Below are 21220 nucleotides of genomic sequence, written 5' to 3' on the forward strand. Positions count from 1 at the left end.
GAAAAAAGCAACAATCTCGCGGGCTGCTCAATCAGCGCCCCCCCAACTCCCACCCACCACCGGTTCAGCTAAGAAGCAGAAAGTTTAAATCCTCCACATACATTTATTGGAGAATAAATTATTATGTTTTTTTAAGTAAGTTTCAAAACTGCTATCTTTTCCCCCTGCCTTTCCAGTCTTTTAACCCTTTTAGGACAGATGTGTCGCTTCATTTTTCTCCCATCAAAAAAATAAATAAATAAAAAATCTAACTGTTTTTGAAAGTTAAATCCTTGCTCTTTCACCCTGTGTTGGTCTTATTATGGCAAAGAACTTTCCTCAAGTCACTCAGCCATCCAATCACAGACGAGAATTCATGCTGACAAAAGAAGCTTCGCAGCTCCTCAGAGTGGTCTGAGAGGCACTGGACACTTGTTTTGCGAGCATTTGGAGTGTTTTTTGAGGTTTGGTTGGATGTGATGTCAAATTAGTCTGGTCATTCACCTGAGCAATGGCGCCACCAGGGGGTGTACACCTTATTCCTAATACAATTACACAATAAAAAAGAAATGTTGTTCAACTCAAAATGTTAACAGTACTGTTATTGGTCAATGCACATTAGATCATTAATAAAATCAAACAACAAACCAAAAGATATTAGTAGGCATTCACTTAAGTCTTTAAGATTTTTCTACAGACAGCTTTACTACAACTACTTTTTGTGCCACCCCAAGAGTTTAAGTGGTGTCATCTGGCCACCCCTGTGAAACATTTCTGGAAGCACCACTGCACCTGAGACCCCTCTAAGGCTGATATAATTTATCCGTATTGAAAGAAACTAACATGCAAATAGTAGTAGTAAGAGTCAGTATGTATGCTATCTAGCTAAAAAAAAGCATGCATGCTTGTTTGTAACTGGGTAAGCTTTGAGTAGGAATATGCGTAAAATGGCAAAGTAGGTAAGGTGAAGCTTGGGTAAAATAGATTCATAAAACCAGGAGTTTTATGGACTCTCTAGAAAGAAAGACAAGATTGCCTTTTTTTTCTATATTTAAGTCGGAAAGACTAAGATTTGTATAGTATTTTGTGGTTTTACTGGAGATTCCTGCTAATAAAACAAAGGCATCTACCCACAGCTTTGGAGATCATGTTTACAGCTAGAGCATGGGGTTGACAACACACAAAGTTTGCATGGTTGATGTAAAACTAAGTGCGAAAAAAAAACTTGCCTGTTTTTCTAGTACTTGTAATCTATACTCCTTTAGTTTGTAAAAATGTATTTATCATTTGTGTTATTTTCTATATTTTAGTATCAGAGGCTGTGTTATAAAATGTTATTTTTTAAATTTAATTTATTTATTTGTCATTACAAACCATCTAACAGTAAATAATGTTTTTTTTTTTTTTTTTTTTTTTTCCTGTAGAATGCCTTCTAGTGGGGAGCCAATGGCTATGCTGTGGTCTGAAGCCGGAGCAGAAGGTGTGGAGACGCCAGAAGCAGGTCGCTCATCAGACACATGGCGTTGAAGACTGAGAAGGAAACCTGATGAGGCACCAGCACACCTGAAGTTCATCTCCAGGAGGACAACAGGTGTCCAGCCTCCGGTAAATTAGAATGAAGACTGTAAAAGCTAAACTAAAAGAGCCAGTGTGCAAAAATATTTGTAAAAATCTTTATTTTAGCCCCTGCTTGTGTAAATGTAATGCTAAAATTGAACACTTACTTAGTGGAGTGTTTTATTTATGTTATTTTCTTCATTTCTGCTTCACTGAAAAAAAACTAAAAGTTATTTATTTCAACTGTTATTACAACCTTATTTATGCAGCATTGTCAAAAGTTGCTAGACGTTCAAAGATGGTGTGGTCCTTTGTCAGTTGGCAAAAGCTTATGCTGATAGCTCTTTATATGTGTTTATACATAGATTACAGGCAAAAGAACTGTATTATTTCAGGTGAGCTGTGTGTCAAAGACCTAAAAATGGCTGGAATTTTCTTCATATTGAAGACTGTAAAAGCTAAACTAAAAGTCCAATGAGCCTCATATGTTGTGTGAATCTATATTAGGATTCCAGGTTCCAATTTATTGTGTTACTGAGGTGATTGTGATGCATTTTCAATTACTGCTTGAAAAAAAAACACCAAAAAATATTTCTGTTTTTCAAATTTACTTCCACTTCAACAGCAATTACACATTTATTTAAGAATATAATGTAAAAATAATGTCAGATATACAAAGAAGGGGTCGTTTTGTAAATAACAGCCAAAGCCTATATTGATGCCTCTTGTACTACTTTCTTTATTACCAAAACAAGAAAATGTGTCTAGGTGTATGATTAGCATTACAGTCCTTAAACAAAATCACAGAATTACTGCTGAGTTAGTGGCATTTTTCTCTGGCTGTATAGAGCATAGATTAATGCACCACTGCCCCTATTTGTTGTGCTCTGCCAGTTAGATGGCTGAAGGAAGGATCCTATTTATTTAGTTTTTTACTCTTAAGCCTCTGTGATTACTTTTCTTTTCTTTTCGGTGGATATGCTAGTAATTGTACAGCACTTTGGAGCAGCTGCAACTGTTTTAAAAGTGCTGTATAAATAAAATTGACATTGACATATATCTAAAAAAGAACATAAAAATGCATGTGTTAGGTATGCCTAAACATGAAGAAATTAGGCATTAAAAAAAACATTGAGTTCTGAAATGTCTATTGAGTAGATTTGTAACTTATAATCAGTGTTGATTTTGATAGAAACACATTCTATTGATGGATGGTGCCTTACATTTTATGAGTACCTCCAAGTGGATGTGTGGTGTTATTAGGCACCCCTGAGGAATTATCATGCCAATGTGGGTAAATCTTCATCAGTACGGACAGGGCTTCTACATAGCATTGCATGAGGTTAAGTAAGGTTGACATTGGGTGACTACTATAATATCTGAATAGGACTTAAAAGAAATTGATGGCAGTCTGGCTTTAACTGGATATGAAAGTGTGTATGATTCAGCTGCCTCTTTCAGGTCATACTTTAGTTGCAAGATCTATAACTGTTCAGTCAACTAAAAGGTCCTGACATAGAATAGGAGTTGTTAAAGTCGACCAACCACTTTGTTGTGCTGCAGCCCTTAGAGTTGACAGTAACCATTGTCAACTCTAGGGACTGCAGAACAAGTGCAACATTGTGATATGATGCAAACAAAAGACAGCAGCTGTGGCGACACAGTCTGCTGGAATGCAAGAAGCAGTGAGACTGGGTGATCCTCCATTTTCCGTCTGGTTTGAGAAACAAGATTCTCAGCAGAATCTGGTGAAGAAAACATGTTAAGGATAGCACACGGCAACCTTGCTTATTATTTAAGCCCTGAATACATTTTGACAGCCTGCATGAGGATCGTAGTACAGAGCCAAACCAGTGAAAACCACACAGCCTGTGACCTTAGCAGATTGTATAATATGAAAGTAAAATGTGGGTTTATTGCAGAAGTAATATGCGAAACAGGCTGACATTAAAATTCTTAGGAGCGCAGTTTTATCCACTTTATACAGAATATCTTCATTGCAGATGCAGATACAGTATTTCCTGTCAATACAAACAGTCAAAGCTGAAAAACACACCAAACTATCACTCCTATAAAGGTAACGCTGTCTTAGAAGTACACTTGACAACATACAATCAGCATGTGTTCTCAGCACTCAAGCAGAGAGCCTGACTCATTAACCAGCTAACATACGCTTATGTTTAAGAAAAAACAAAAAATTATGTTTTCAGCAATCTGCTCTTTAAAACTTAGGACACCTTTTGCTTATTTTATATGTTTGCTTAAGTCCTTGTTAATAACATAAACATGATAAATGTTATAAATAGATTATTAAAATGCTATATTTTTCTTGCACTGGTAGGAACAATTTTAGTGTTACTGTTTTAAATAAAAGTACTTTGATCGAATAATGTGTTTTTCCCTTTTTGTGCTACTACTGTGATAAGAACCTCAAACTGAGAGAATTTCATGCCACTGTCGGTTTTTCTGCATGGTGGTCCTTTTATGTATTATTTTTTTCATCTTAGTTATTTTCTGCTTCTCTGTGAGACATATGTGTTATCCATTTGTTTTTTGTTTGTATTATTTTTATTCTTTCATCATTATTCCCTAAATGCAACCTGAAACTTTTTTTTTAATTCAGAGTCTACAGTTTCTGACTTGCAAACTGGGATGTGCAGAGCCTTATATTGGTCTGACCTTGTTAACCATCAACTTGTAATTGGCTTTTACTAACATACATTGGCTTGGCGTACACTTTTGTTTTCGGGAGTGTTTAATCTAGTTGGTTCTGGAGTGAACCAACTAGTGTGGGTTTTTTTTTGTTTGTTTGTTTTTCTTTTCTTTTTGTTTGCTTTGCATCTAACAGTTTGCATAACCAGTGTGGGAACTTTTAAGGTTATTTTTCATTATAACAAATCTACTTTTATCTTTTCAGTTGATTATCTGACTGTTTTGGTGTAACATTCTCTATTCCTAGCCTGGTATCCATGGCTTTCTTTATATGGAACTGTTGAGGGCTTCCTTAGCAGTATGTTGATTTTTGTTTTTTTGACACAATGTGCAATATGAGGGTTTTTTTTTTAGTTAGTTTGTTTCTTTAACCACAATATTGGTTTAAGCTTGTAAAACAGTGTCATTAAAAACAGACAGCATTGAGAGCAGAAATCAAGAAACACTCAACATTAGAGGGTTGAAAAATCATAATTTATTAAACAACACGGATATTATTATTTTTCATTTCAAACGTATGTGATAGATAATAAAAATTGACATTTAAATTCTTTTTTTTTTTACCATTGCACACACGCTACAACCCCCTTGTTGGTCCCACAATGAAACACCCTTCAAATCCAAAATAAGTACACAAATAATCACTGATTCAGTATAAAATAAGGCTTTCCCCCCCCCCCCCCCTTTTATAAATGATATTAACCATACAAGTTGCAAAAAACAACAAACGCAAACTTTCCTCCGGGTTAAAAAGTTGTACGGTACAGACTGTGATTGAAGGATTTAAACGATTTAATCTTGAAGAACTACTGCAACATCTGTCTTTTAGATCATTTTTGAGGTGAAATTAAAATATAACAGAATAATTAATGAAAAAACATTAACACTTGTTATCTAATTATTTACTTCATGTGTTTTGGGAACTTTGGTTAACCCCCCAGAATAAAGAATATTGTTTAGAAACCTTTATTACATAGGATATAACAGGAACTGTTGTATCCCTTTTTTCTGTTTAGTAACATGAAATATTTTTTTTGACATATGCCTTGAAAATACAATTAGGATGAAAAATCCAATAATTATCCAAGCAGCTTAGTTCAAACCTTCAATTAAATGATTACACCCAAATTTAGTTCATGTTAATGTAGATTTTAAGTTTTTGAGCTCTATTTTAAAATGGTTCTTGAATATAGAGACATAAAAGAATGTAAAGGTTAATGTAAATAACTAATAATCTGTAAATCAGATTTAACTATATGAAAATCTGAATGGTTTCATGGATAATAATTACTCATGTCATTCTGTTGTAACACATTCTCATGGTTTACGTATGAATATGCTGTACATTTCTTGTTTTTACAATGTGAATCAGTGATTTGTAATAAGTGGGGCAGATTCTATTCTATGTCTACAGACAAACCAGCCATGTGTTTCACAATCAAAAGTAATATCAGGACCATTTAATAAAACAAAAATTTCTATTTCTATTTAGGGGAAAATGAATAACTGTGGTGTTACAAAGATAATACCCTAACAGTGCAACTTCTTGTGTGCGTAAGTACAATACATTTATTTAAAGGGGACATATCATGCTTTTCAATTCTTCCTTTTCACATTGACATCATTCAGTTGTGGTCTATATAAGAAACCGCAGTACTCGGAATTCCTCGTTTATTTACCCCTACATCCCCGATTTACCCCTGATGTGCATCTGAGAGCAACTCGTTTTGGTGAGGTCTCTTTGAATGTAAAGGAGGCACTTCACACCCCACCACCCTCCAGGTCGTAAAGCATTTAATTCACACAGTTCGGGCATTTTTGTAGTATATTGGAGGACAGTGTTATGATTAGCCAATGACTTATCCGCTCTTAGTTTCGTCATCCTTGGACTACATAATCGCTCTAAGAAATAAAAATGGCAGATCTCGAAATTGTTAAGCCAGAAGTCCATGATCTTGTTTAGTAGTTTAGCAGCAAATACTGTGACAATACTGATCAAAAAGCATAATAGAAACCAGAGAATACTGAAAAATATGAATAAAAAGAATATAAAGATATCTGTGTAACTCCTGGAAAGACAAAATTCAAATTGTCTGCATTTCTAACGACTTCAGGTATACAATACAATGTAATTAGGGGCTAAAAAGGTGGGTTTTGCAAGATATGTCCCCTTTAAGGAATTAAAATAAAATTAATCTGCTTAGTTGTTCACCACATTTAACTTAGTCAAAACCTTAAACCCCCCAGTAAATATAAGCACTGTTACGTCCTCTGAAAGCAGAAACCTCCAACCTGGAGGTCAGTATTTCTGCATCCTTTGATAAGAGAGCAAAGACAGAGAGCCGTTTGAAGGTTCATATCTTCACCGTTAGAGCATGTTTCTTGCAAAGAGGTTTATCCTTTTTGGAGAAAAAGGTCTGGCCCTCCAGAGAGGTGCAGCACACCTGTAAAGAAGCCAGTGGACATACACACAGTTTAAAGTTGAACAGTAATTGTTTAACTGTGGCATAAGCAAAATGGCATAAAACACACACCTATAGCAAGATCCTAAAAACAAAAACTAAAAAGTTATAAGGGGTCTTTACATTGCTAAAAAAATTGTAAATATGACTTTATTTGATCACACTATATCTGTCATGTCCTGGATGTAAATTTCAAGTGTGAATGATTTTCACTTACAGCACAAACAAAGCAGGTGTCGTGCCAGGTGTAACCAAGTGCCTCCAGAAATTTGTCTCCAGCCTCAATAGGGAACTCACAGCCATGGCAACTAGTCCCAAACAAGTTGTAAAAGTCTGTTTTAAAAACAAAGAACAAGAGACACAGATTTCTTAAGCAGTCAGGATTTTTGTTCTTACTGACAAAGGCTAATACTATTTACTACAAAGTAATAATATTTGCAGAGATTCTCAAAGCAAAAATGCACAAGATGCAGGCAGCAAGAATATTACACCAAAGCATTTTGCTTTTTCAAACTTTATTACCACAGCTTTAAATACAAATCCAACTACTCCTCTTCAAAACAAGGCAACTTGTACTTTTCTACATATGACTGTTGGGTTTTACCACTGTAGGATGCTAAAATGTCTCCAAGCCTAATCAGCCTAGCCAATGTGTCCAATCAGTGGATTACACAGTCATCCGGTACCCACACAGTACCCTTCAGAAGCCTACAGGTAGTGAGCAACTGTGTCTCACATCAGAAAAATACTGAAACGCAGAGCACATGTAACCCACACTTGTCCTAATTCTGCTTCTAAGTGGTATTCAGAGCTAATTATATCCAGCAACCCACACCGATGGGGATGTTAGCAGTGATGCACCTACAGATTGAATTTAGGACTTTAGTTATTCTCAGTATGATACAACCCACTGACTTCCTTAAAAAGTGAACTTCAGACTGTGGCTTTTAAAATATGACAATAACTGATAAAAAAGGATTGAACTGGGCTCTATTGAGTTGTAATGGATGGTATAGACTAATATGCCTTGTACAGTAATTTAATTTAAATGTACCCTAATTACCTTTTTTCTTGATAGCTCTTTGAGATGAATTAGCTGAATATATGCTACAAATAGGGTATTCTCCACACAAGTTGTTAGTCAGATATATCATGCAGGCTAATATACACCTACAGGGAGTACCAGAGCGTGAATAGTGTTAACATTGTAGCAGCCAAAATAATTAAAATTTCATGAATGAATTAAACAGTGGGCTTATTTTAACACCATATATCAAGAAGCCAACATTTTAAACATACTGAATTCTGTCTGAATAAATAGGATTCCAGCCCAACCGTTATACAAAAGCAGAGCCACAACTGTTGCCATCAGCCTGCAGAGAGCCACAACTTAGGTGGAACAATCTGTTGACGGGAAAAGTATTGAAAATGACCTCTGCAAATATGGCCTTGAACAGTGGAAAGAAGAAAGGCACTGGTGAAAGAAATTCATAAGAATAAGTCCTGTACAAAGTCACATAAGGGACACATGAAACATGTAGAAAGTGTCTTGATCAGATAAGACTGAAATTGACCTTAGCAACATGCAAAATACAAAACATAATACTGCACATCTCCCTGACTACAGCTTCATGCTGTAGTCAGGGAGATGTGCTTCAAGTTTCTTACTCAATCCAATAGAACATTTTTGACAAGACTTGACAAATAATGGTCACAAACATCATCCATTGACTCAGATTGAGCTTGTGCTATTTAGCAAAAATAATACATGTAGTTATCTGATGTTCTCTAATAATCCTCTCATTCCAACAGAGATTAAACTACACACAGACAGATTTGGGTAATTAATTAGGTGACTTTCTTAAGGCACTTAATTGGAATAATTGGACTAATTGGACTAGGTTAAAAAGGGAGTTGAATATCAAGGCATGCCACACTATTATGATTTTTTTCCTAAAATATGTTCCCCCTTCCCCACATTACCTGGAATTTGGTCCATCAAAATACTAAATCCTCCACTAATCCTAAACAGATTTATATTTGATAAACTATAATGTTCAGTTTATTTAAACAACAACAAAGAAAAAAAAGGATTTTGAAGAACATGTTGATTTTAAGAATACAATAGAAATACAATTTCAGCTGTATAACTAGCTCCCAGATTTTGTGCATGAGCCAGAAAAACCTAGAGTCCCTGAAGTTGTCCTGAACCATCTCCATAGTAATGCTGCCCTAGGCTTGAAGTGCTGGAGGACACTCTGATCACCTATTCTTACTCTGCTAATCTCTTTTACTACTCTCCAATTATGCATTATATGCAGTTATTGGCACCTTTAACTTTATGTTCACTCAGATTTTTTTTTTTTCATCGAAGTTACATTTGGCTTTGTGTTTCATTTTTTCCTATCGCACCTTCCTGAAGGGGAGCATTGAATGAGCTATTGCTACCAATACATTTTAGTTATCGTTCTGTAGATAATACTTTTATCTATGTCTTTCTCTCTCTTGGACAAAGCAGTTGTAGAAATTACTACTATGAATTACTCTTTTGCATACTATATTTTATCATTAAATATATTTTGCTGCTGGCTCAAAACTTATATGTGTAGCAGTGTTTCTCACATAGATGAAGCTTGAGTGCATTGTTTGATAAACTAGGATTTAAGTGAAATAAATGCAATCAAATCTAAGTCTTTCAGCATGATTGGATTGAACTGACTATACATTTCTGTAAATATATCAGATTTTCTTTGTAAATACATTTTGGGAGTTGGCACTATATATCCATCCATCCATTTTCTTACTTGCGACCATCATGGGGTCAGGAGGGGTGCTGGTGCCTATCTCCAGCATTTCAATGGGCGAGAGGCGGGGTACACCCTGGAGAGGTCGCCAGTCTATCGCAGGGCAACACAGAGACAGACAGGACAAACAACCATTCACACACACCTAAGGTGGTTCTACCCAGAGAGAACCACACATGCACAGGGAGAACATGTAAACTCCATGCAGAAAAACCCAGTGTTGGACTCAAACCCAGAACCTTCTTGCTGCGAGGCTACAGTGCTACCCACTGAGCCACTGTGCATCTTGGCATTAAATAAATAAACTAAATGTAATTGAATTTGACAGAGTATTACAGTAATGAAAAAAAAATTCATATGGATGAAATAATCTAAAAGTAGTACAAAGACTGATGTTTCACCATTTCGACTGACCTTGTTCACAGTAGGGTTCTCCATCCTCCAGGTGGAAGGTGTTGTTTCTGATTGGCTGCTGGCAGGCAGCACACATGAAGCAGTAGACATGCCATGTTTGTTTCAGAGCATTAATCACCTCCTGAATATAAAATGCAAAACACTGGTTATAGTCTGAGACAACATACAGATTGGTATAAAGATGTGTATGGATACAAATGTTAGACTGTTACTTTCTCAATAGAGTGTTACAGAAATTAATTGACAAGGCTTTTTTAAACACCTCCCAATAGTCTTTTCTAATGCAGTCCCATGACCAGACTTATAATAGACTTCCTGATCTTTTTCCCACCTTAAACTATTAGAACAAGGAAGTTGGTGGCCCAGTGTAAAATGAAGGATTAGGAGAACAGGAGTGAGAAAAACAGGTTAATAGGAAGCCATAAGCCGGTTAAAGATGTGTGAGAAATAGAGGGTTGAAAGGATTGAGGCTAAAGAGGTTAGAACATGTGAGGGATAAATGTCAGAGCTGCTCTGAGAAATCTGATTTTAGCTTCTTGGCACTTTGGGTTTAAACCACACCTGCAAGCTTTAAGGTCTCTAAGGCTAATTCTTTCTAATTCTAAAACTTTAGATCACACACTGCATTCCTGAGTTTCAGTCGTGGTCATCATACATATTTCAACTTAAAGGTTTCAAGATAGAATGCAACAGTCTTTTTGTAGATCTTTTGATTGAGGGAGCATTTTCATATTTTATAAGTTCTGAAGTGTTTAATTTTCATGAGATAATATTTACAGACAGAATAAACATTTGAAATGAAGTGTGTTAAAGAATCTCTGCAGCAATAACAGCAGGTTTGAGGTAAGACAAAAGGCCAGTTAATAGTCGGGTTAATGGAAACAGAAACTTCAAGGATACAGGAACATGCCTGGTTGAAAATGGAGATTAACAAGAACTCAGCATGTATGGCTTTCCCATTACAGATTTTCTTTGTTGCAATATTCATTTACTGTTTGATAACTATATGCAGGTAAAAACATAAAATATTTCCTGACATTTCCAGCAAATTTGTAGTCTCCTTTTTATTTGTTATATATATATATATATATATATATATATATATATATATATATATATATATATATGCACTTACCCCCAATATCTTGGTCTGGCAGCGGCTGCAGGTTGGTGCAAAGAAATCTTCATAGCAGTGTTCACAATACACAGACCCCTTTTCTTCCACAAAGCCTATATCTGCTAGAGATGTATGGCAGTGGGTACAGTTAAATTCCTCCTTGTGCCACGATTTTCCCATTGCAACCAAAAAAGGCCCTCTGAAATGAGAAAAAATATTAAGTACAAATGTTAAATCCTGCTGCATGGCCATCTTTATTTACCACCCCGGGGAAAGGAAGTAAAAATCATTAAAATGAAATAATAGCTTTTGCATTTGCGCAATCACACACTGCCATTTTGCTGTTGCTCTCTAATAATGGGATTTATGTTTTTTTCCTCCCTTACCACAATAATTACTATTGGTGTTAGGAAGGTAGAATTGGATTCCAGTGTTGTTCATAAAAGTGTTCATAAATCACACTTTTTTTGAAAACCTTGAACTAAACAACTAGACATGAGTGCAGTCGTGTAATGGCATGAAGGACTCTTTTGGTACATTACACAGAAAAGAACTGCTACATTTTCCCTCTTAGGGGAGAGAATGGTGACTGCTGTGTGTATGTGAGGACAGACATAATACCGCTGTTAAAGCACACAGAGGCAGTGGTTGTGCTGACCTGTTATGCAAAATGATTCCTTTTCTCCTCAAATTAAACTTAATGACTTCTTTTTTTTACTTTAAACATAGTGATATAAAATTAAAGCTCACACCATTACCATCAAAACTGAGAAAGGGCGTATTCACAGGAAAATCTTTCGGTCCGCCTGTTTGATCCGGACCAAAAGCAGACTTTATTTTTCTTTCATTTGCTACAGTTTGATTTCACATTTTACTTTTTGCAAGTGATCGTTGCTCTTATTGGACAGAAATGACTAGGGCGGGAACTACCACAGACCTGGAAATGGAGGAAAACTATTATATAAATCCTGTATGCAGCACCTCTCTTTTGCATATTTGTACTGTTATTACAGCTGCTAAATCCTTGTAAGTCTCGGGACCCCCTCATTTACACAGATTTTGAGACATTTTATTTCTAATTTTGGAACGGCGTCAGAGAATCCGTCCTGCCAACCTAAGGAGTCCCACAGGAATGTTGCAGCAGCAGAGGGTGGGACTAGTGGCTTTTACCCGACCACCAACTGACAGGACACGGGGCAATGTCCATGGGCTGGGACCCAAACTCAATATGGTTGCGCTCCACCCTCACACCACCATACCAACATCAGTTTCAGTTGATCTAAATTTTGAATAATGCTCTGACTGTTGAGAGGGCCAAGTTTATTGATGCTAATATTTATGAATTCCACAGATTCTCTTGGCTGAATTGCCTGTTCTTTTTTTCTTTCCCATCTCGAGAGGCCCTATAAGACATTGACATAATTGTCACAGCATACTTATAACCCAAGGAAGTTGTGGATACTAAAAAAAGTTTTTTAGACATGTTACGGTAGTTAGGTGTTTAAGTTTTTTGGATTTCTATGTGTCTCAGTTTTTTCGCTGTCTGTGCTCTAGTTACTTAACCTGACAACAGCCAGCTGTATGTCTCGCTCCGCCTAGCTCCACTCACATACATCTGGGACACCGCCATAGGCATTGCCTTTACTGAAGGCTGGGCCTTATCAAAACTCCTTGCATATGATTGGATAAGCCACTTGTCTGTCATCTTTATCGACGTGCTATTTCAACCACTCACACCGAAGCTAACCCGTGACGCTGATGAGACCGACGCCGGAAAAAAAAACCTTTTTTTTTTTTTTTATGTGTTTGCGGCTCTAGTGCAGGGTTTCCTGCAGCGCTATCTTGGCGAGGCGGCCGCGGAAAACGTGTCGTCCACCCCCCCCCCCCACCCCCCCCCCCCCGTCCGCGTACGCGCCCCGGAAAACAAAACTTGCCAAATCCGGTCGGGAGAAGGGCGAAAACATGGTTTCCACCAACAAAAGCCTTCAGAGCCGTTCTCTGATGTTCTTTTAATGAAACAATATCAGATAGATTGGACAACACGAAGAAATAGCAGCATCAATGCTAACGCTTGCTTCCTCGATGCGAGCCGCCATTGTTGTTGGAATCTCACGGTGGCTTCTCCACTACGTCACATCCATGAAACACCCGCCCTGCGTCCTGATTGGCCAGACCAAAAATTTGGTTGGGGAAATCATTTTCAATGAGCCGTGTCCCAGATGTATGTGAGTGGAGCTAGGCGGAGCGAGACATACAGCTGGCTGTTGTCAGGTTACTAGTTACTTACATTCTAAGCTAATTCTTGTGTTCTGTGTATTGTTAAGGCCTACACATACTTGCGCAGACATGAGTCCGCGGACGTCTACACAGAGTCCACGCATACTCTAGGCGGACTCAGCGCAGACAGGTACGCACCGGGCATACCTGATTGCTCACACCTGTAGCCCATGTCCTTCATCACACTTCCCCTCTGTATATACGCTTGCTGGTTTTCCTAGTTATTTGTACCCTTGACTACATTTTGTAGGTTTCCCTTTTTATTATTTTGTTGATCTTAGGTCCTCCTACAAACACAACATCACAAGATAATTTGATCTTTCTAAAAAGTGAAGTATAAATGACAAAAATAATGCTGTGCTCACATTTATTTTATTTTTTTACTTTTCCTGACTTTTTGCCCCACTGAATAATTGTAATGCAGACTGTGATGCATGGGACCCTAAAACTCAGTTTTGCCATGTACATTACCTGTCATGAATCAGAAACAGAGGACCCTGAATTCAGCCAGACAAGCAAAAGGTTGTAATAAAAAGGTGATTTATTAACAAAGCAAAAAACCAAAAGAGGGCACCAAGCCAAAAAGCAAAGAGGCAGTGTCCAAAAAACTTAAACAGTCCACAGCCAACAACCTAAAATAAACTGGTCAGAAGTCAGGCTGGTCTATTAACAAAAAGAACAGAACAGGTCAAATAATCCAGGTAAAAACTAACAGAATCAGGTTGGGTACAGGCAGACAGGCAAAACAGGATCAGACTTACCCCAGGCAGGAAAAAAACACAAACACAATGATCGGGCAGAGTGCAAGGAACAGAGGCAGGAATAAGTAGGGGAGTGAGCAGGTGAATGGAATCAAACTAATTAGACTAGGAGGAGCTGATCAGGGAGGTGGCTGGAGGTGGAACTGAACTACTGACATGTGAAAACAAGTTAAACTAAAAAACAGCTCAAGAACCAATCTAGAACACACAATAAATGACAAAGCCTAACCTAAGATGGAACCAAGACTGAAACACGACACAAGCTAAAGTAGAAAAGAACCCAAAAACAGAAACTAAACTAAGGCAGGAACTCAAACTATGACATTGCCCAATTTGGCCTGAGTTTTCAGAAATTATAGTTCTTTTGTGTGATGCAAAACTGAGTTTTCATGTGGATGAAGCACCAAATCACATAAAAATGTATTAGTTTTCCCAGATATCAAGCTGCACGTGGACAAGGCCTTGGATTATGCTACTGCAACAAAAATCTAATAATTGTTTTGTCTTTTTACACATCTAAGCCAGTGGTACAAACACATAAGGAGACTGCTATATTGTAAGGTAGGCCTACATCACAGCATTGCACTGTTACTTATGCTTTAGGTTATTAACAACCAAATTGTTTCAGTTCTCTCTATAATAACTACAAGAACACACTTTAGAAATCTAGCAATGTAAGCAGTACTTTGCTTCAGCCAGGACAGCACCTCAGCCGTATCCTCTCTTGATGATTAAATAAAGTGAGAAAACATGGTAGCCCAATTCACTGAGAACAATGGGTGTGCTTATCTGAGCCGTGTCTGACAGCAGCCCATGCTGACAGCTGTTAGCATATGGGCAACCTGATCCTTGGTACCACGCCGTGTCAGGTGACACCGTTGCAGATAACATTCAGGTCATGGCAATCTGCTACCGGAAAAGAGAGAATGTATGCCGAGAAACAAAGAGGAAGAGAATCTATTATGATGTGTTGTAGAGCAAACCTCGCCTTGCTCCAAGCTTTCAGCTGAATTGTACGAGAAACAGTGTTTTTGTTTTTATCACTTTTTTTCCTTAGAAAATCTCGGATGGTTCTGTGTAGATTCTACCCATTTTAGCTAAAACAACAGCAATGTTGGATGTGTCTGTTTTTTTCCATCTATAGTTTGGACAACTGAATCATCCATTCAGGTTTTGGATAATATAATACCTCTCTTCAGCCACAGCCAAAAGAGCTGAATCGCAGCATTTTAGTGAGCATGTGGATTTCTGAGATTTTCTGTTTTAACAAGTTGGAAAATTGGCATGGAAAAATTACAGCGTCCATATGGGCAGGGGCAAAGAAGTTGAGACAAACATATGGGATTCCCAAAGCACTATTAACATATTTTGGAACAGCTACTTGGGTATCTTTGTGCCATACAAAATTAGAAAACTAAACTGAAATTGAACAGTTTTCCCTTTAACATTAAAATTAAATTTACTGGTTATGTATACATGTGCTTGAAAAAGAGTAAAGCCAGATCCCTTGACATTTTATTCAATATTGATGATATTATATATTAGGAAAAGTGTTTGGGTTTTAATGGTTCTGTTGAGGCCAAGCTGCCGTTCTCGTGAAAAGAATCTTTACATAATTATCAATCAATGCCAAAAACTCAAATATGACTTAAATTTTGTATCAGGAGTGTTGTGGTGCGTCACAACAATTAAATGGGACGTATCATGCAAAAAAATCCTTATTTTTAGTCATTAAATTAATTTTGTTGTGTGCTTGGACTGTAGGAGTGCAGAAAATTTGAACCAAGCCTTGATATTAGTTACAACAGTAGTTTCTAACCTGATCACCATGTTGCAGTGGGCACACATGGGGGTTCGCATCCCAGCAGGAATGTGTTCTGCCATCTGGACCAGGGTGTCCTCATCTTTAGGGTGGGTTTGAGGCACAGGTCGGGCTAAAACAGGACCCGTGAGGACACTGGCACTGCCATTACCCTTCATTCCAAAAGACGGCGCAATCAAGCCACTCTGTATCCTTTGGCCTACAGGATTTGGAGGAAAGAGAAATGAGATGTTGCTTTGATAAAGACACAGTTATATAGAATGCCCAGCAAAAGAACTTGAAGACCTTGAACTTTTTCATCTTTTGTTACATCAAAGTTACAAACCCCACGGTATTATGTTTAGATTTAATATCACATACAAATACAAAGAACAACATATTGATAAAGTGGAAGGAGGGGTAAAATCATAAAAAAGAGGTTAAAGGCTATGAGACGTTACAGATGACTTGAGACTGAGGCAGAGGATCAGTCCAGCAGGACAACAACCCTAAGCATACAGGCAGAAGTAGAAAGGAATTGTTGAAATAAAAACATTTTTGTGTCTTGGGATGACCCAAAGTATCAAGGTGAATCCCATGGAGAAACTCTGGTAAGACCTAAGAAATTGCTTTCCACAAACGCTCTCTATCTGATCTGTTTTGCAAAGAAAAATAGGAAGAAATTTCTGTCTCTGCATCTGCAAAGTATATACAGAAAGATACCCCAACAAACCTGTAGCTGTAATTGCAGACAAAGGTGACCACAAAGTATTGAGTCAGTGGGCTGGATACATACATATTTTCTTCAAATTGTTATTTATGAAAAAAATATATATATTTTATTTACACTTAATTATAATGCACTACCCTGTGTTAACCTGCCACATAAAATGGCAATAAAGTGCTTGTGTTGGAACATGAAAAATGTGAAATGGAACAGCCGGACGATATGAAAGAAAGGTCTTACGGTGTCAAAAGCTGTGAGACCGTCTTTGTTTTTTTTTACAAATCCACAAAAAACAAAGATAGTTCATTTGACCTCTTACTTCTCTGACAACACAACCAACAAGTGTTATGCTGGTACATGCTGCTCGCTGACCACTGTTGTTGCAACCATGAATTCACATCCATTTTTAGAAACACAGAATATTCTTTTGATTTTTAACACGTTCCTCGGTTTTATGTTCATGCACACAGTTCAAAATGCACACAAAGTCACACATGGACCACCAAGACTTTCCATCCACTAAAATTCAGGCACCTGACTAAACACAAAGTTTAGCTCTTCCTCCCACACTAGAGATGTAGATGTTTTTTGTATGTGGTTATGGTTAAAAATAACTAAAGACATATTTTAAGCTGGAATTTAAGACTATATGTTATGTTTTACACTTTCTCTTTAGATGAGGGCAAAAAGTAATTTTAAGGGCTAGTGAGTATCAAATGTAAGTAACTTGTTTTTGTTGAGGATAAACCTAAAATGTCTGTGGGAAAAGTACTATATAAGGTTAAAACATTTAACCTGGTTTAAATCAAAATATGTTTTTTCTTGCCAGAAAATTCAGTGAACGTTGGTTTTACTTTTACAAAAGTTAAGTATTATTTTTAGAAATGAATACTCTGGCAAAGTCTAATAACAATCAAGTCACAAATGGAAGCTTTCTCTTAGCTTAGAATGAGTTGTTTATGAATACATATATGGGCCATGCACCTACTGGGAGACGCCATGTTGCGTCACCATTTCTGATTTCAGGCAACGAAATTGTCAGCCATACGTGTTTTCCCTGTCCCTGTGAGAGGCGGGGGACGCACGGTACATCCGGTACGACAGGTCGGCAGTCACAGGGCTAAAATTTAACAGTTTTATTAAACTTAAAAAAGGTAAATACATCATTTTGTAATAATATATTGTTGTGCGATAACAGGCAAAGCAGAGATTATTGTAATGTGCGATCTGTGTTGAATTACAATGTATGACATCACCATAGTGTTGGTTACATTCAAGTCAATTCAGTTCAGTTTTTTTTAAATATCACCAATTAACAAAACATGTCATCTCAAGGCACATTGCAAAGTTATGTGTCCCGCAATGTCCCTCACAAGCATCCTATAGTCCCACATTTGGTTATTTGATATCTGGTCTGGTCATGCTAGTTATTACACACTTGACGATGATGTTGTTTGTAATTAATTTGGCGCACTACTAAATGGTGCACCAGTGTGTAAATCTTACACACTTGGGCTTTCCAAACAGACCCAGCTCTATATAAAATGTTACCTGTTAATCATAGAATAACTGATTAAACACGTTTTTTTCAGATTAACCCACACTTAGCCCTAATCACTGCCTTTGGAATCAAGAAATGCCCTTATCAAAAGAAATTAAAAAAGAAGTGAGAAACAAAGTCATTGACATCTATCAGTCTGGAAGATGTAATAAAGCCATTTCTCTGGCTTTTGCACTCTAGTGAACTACTCTACCCACATATGGAAAAACATGGAATAGAGGTGAACCTTTCTGCCGGCATACCAAAATTACTCCAAGATCTCATTGACAACTAATCCAGGACGGCACAAAAGAACCGTACCAAAACATCTAAAGCCCTCAGGCCCCACTTGTCTCAGTTATGGGCAGTGTTTCAGATTCAAGCATGAAAAGGAGAGACTGGGTGCGAACAGTTCAAAGCCAAAACCACTGCTGACTAAAATGAACAATAAACTCCTGCTTCACATTTGCCAAAAAAGACCCATCGAATGATCTCCAAGATTTTTGGGGATAGTGATTTGTGGAACGACGAGATGAAAGGAACTTTCGAGATGTAAAAACCAATTGAAGAGCTGTGTCATGACCTTTAAAAGATGGTTTATGTGGCAGAATTAAAAAAAAATTACCCTGCAAACAAGAGTAAGTCCTCATCCACTGGGATGTGACTGATAAATAGCACCCACATGCTTGATGTCAGCTGTTACCGACAACAACGGCACAACCTGTCATTAAGTTTTACAGGGCAATATTTTCACATAGGGTCAGGTTGGTTTTCTTATCTTTTTGCTTTAAGAAATGAAATAATTATTTAGTATCTCCATTCTGCATTAACTAAGGTTATCTTTCTTCAACATACCTGTAAAAGAAATACTTTTTAAACATTTCTAAGTAAATCATGTTTATTATTTCAACACAATAAACAACATATCAGACAGAATACCAACTCAGACTCTACTAGCTGAACACTGACAGTCAAAGAAATATACTGAAGCTCCATGCATAGCCTCTAAAAGAGTTGTTTTCCATTACTCCCAGCAGGTCCTCTCTATAAATATTATCATTCTGACAAAACAGAGCCACTGCATGTATTACTGAGTAAGGTGCCAGGGGCCGATGTGGGTTTTTTAATGGCCTTCCACTGAGGAAAAACACGAGAAAGACTGCAATGACCTATTTCATAACACATGTCAAACCTCAGCCACGGAAAATAAGGCTTTTCCCTTCTTGCAAATTGGCTGTAACAACATTTGGTTTCACAACCGTAAAGCAGCTTCACATTAGGCTGTGAGTGAGAGCCAAGCTTTTTTTCTTGTTTGTTTGCGAATGTTTGAAACAGATAAAAGCTATTTTTTCTGTTCAATTCACTTTAATCTGTTGATATGGTTACAAATGACAAATCATATGAAAAAAAATAGATTTAGCAAAATATCTATAGTAAATGGATATTGTTTGGGGATTAAATATGTTTTGGGTTCGCGTAACAAACCCGATGACTTGCCTTCTGTACAAAACACCATAGGCACACCCTACCGGAAACAGCTCAGCCCGATTTCTCACAATAATTTATTGCACCATTTAACAAATTTCATGTAGCCTTGGCAGTTGGGGCATAATAATGTATTAGTGGTTAAAAGGAAACATATTGTTCAAGATTCTATTCAGTATCTGGGCAACACACTTGTTACACACTAATATCAGGCCCATAAATCTGATTTTAGGCAGGGTGCAATAATGGCAGCTGGCAATATTTGCAACTTATACTCACTTGCTTTGTGACAGAGTGAAAAAGTGAATAAAAAAAAAACATAAATCATAAGTCCATCTTATCGACATACAGTGTTTACCGTGGTTTGAAGCAGTTCCTTTGATCATTGTCTTGACCACAGCGGATTCGTGGGTGTTAACCTGTATTTCCTCATTGTCCTCACTGTACAGAAACACAAATGGAGAAAACAAATTATTCAAACTACTTATATTGGGTTGTGATTTAATTTAGATTACCACATTAAAAAACATTTCTATCAAATCGTAATCTAAACTTTTTAAGAAATACCTAAAATGTCACATAAATTCCAGGATTTGTTTTATTGTTTGTTTAAATACCAGACAATAGAAGTACACCAGAAACCTCAGACCTTGTACTTTCTGGCAAAACACATTAAGAGGGGGCCAGTTTAAATACAAAGCCTTATTTAAAATGGTGCAGTTCCCAACTTCCTTGTGAGCATTGTTTCAACCAAATGTGTCCTACATGCTTCATATAAAACACTATCATGCCAGCCATTCTGCTGGTGTGATAATGAAAAGCATAGGAAAGGTTTTATTCAAATTCTTAGAAGGAGAGAAAACATTGTTTCTATGTTGAACTACAGAAACAAACTAAATCAGATTTATTTTATTTGCAAAAACTGAAAAAAAAATATGTATATAGTTTCCAATAAACAGCCTAACAGGCTTTTTGGGTCCATCAAGTCTTTACAACAACCGTTAGACTCTAGCTACTTGCTAACTGACTCTTGGAGAGCAAAAAAAGGGCCTTTTGTCCTACTGTTGTGGACTTGTGAAACTTGTGAACATCTGCTGGGACTTTAACCTCAATTCCATGTGGTGGTTTTGCTCAGAACAGAGTAAGCCTAGTTTTTCGGTAACAATACTCCAGACGAATGTCTACTATTAATCATGGTGAAGATCTTTGATGTTTTAGACTGGTGTGTCACAAACAAAACTAAATCTGGTGGACTCTTCTCTGATAATCTGTTATATGGGACATCAGTCGGGTATTTTGTCAGTGGAGTCAGCCACAATCTCTTTGCCACAATGTCAGAAGACAAAAGTACTTGCAGTTTCCCGCTTATCTGGGGACCGGGGTCCGCAAGGTCAGCAGAGTCAGCAGATTTAGAGCAGAGACGCCAGAATTCTCTCTCCCACCCATACACCTCCTCCAATTCTTCTGGGGGAAGCCTGAGACATTCCCAGGCCAGCCGAGAGACATGGCCTCTACATTGTGTCTCCACCGTGTCCTGGTCCGCCCCCTGGGTCTCCTCCCTAGTTGGGACATGCCTGGAACAAC

At 37.3% G+C, this 21220-nt stretch overlaps 1 protein-coding gene across 1 annotated transcript; it reads right to left on the reverse strand.

The window, feature by feature from the left end:
• Positions 1-4700: 4700 nt before the first annotated feature.
• On the reverse strand, positions 4701-20101 carry LOC118564774 (PDZ and LIM domain protein 5-like). Its single transcript, XM_036143788.1, has 6 exons — positions 19995-20101; positions 15903-16104; positions 11064-11244; positions 9929-10049; positions 6928-7043; positions 4701-6692 (listed from the first exon to the last, which is right to left on the reverse strand). Exons 1-6 carry the CDS (start codon positions 20020-20022, stop codon positions 6603-6605), a joined length of 738 nt encoding a protein of 245 aa, XP_035999681.1. The 5' UTR covers positions 20023-20101; the 3' UTR covers positions 4701-6602.
• Positions 20102-21220: the final 1119 nt, after the last annotated feature.

This window comes from Fundulus heteroclitus, chromosome 12 (genome assembly GCF_011125445.2).
Source record: "Fundulus heteroclitus isolate FHET01 chromosome 12, MU-UCD_Fhet_4.1, whole genome shotgun sequence".
Taxonomy (NCBI): Eukaryota; Metazoa; Chordata; class Actinopteri; order Cyprinodontiformes; family Fundulidae; genus Fundulus; species Fundulus heteroclitus.

Coding starts and splice junctions, on each gene's coding strand:
- LOC118564774 (XM_036143788.1), bottom strand. CDS start 20,022: ATGATCAAAGGAACTGCTTCAAACCACG. Junction 16,105..19,994: donor AGGAACTGCTTCAAACCACG/GTAAACACTGTA, acceptor CAAATCCTGTAG/GCCAAAGGATACAGAGTGGC. Junction 6,693..6,927: donor ACACCTGCTTTGTTTGTGCT/GTAAGTGAAAAT, acceptor GCTTCTTTACAG/GTGTGCTGCACCTCTCTGGA.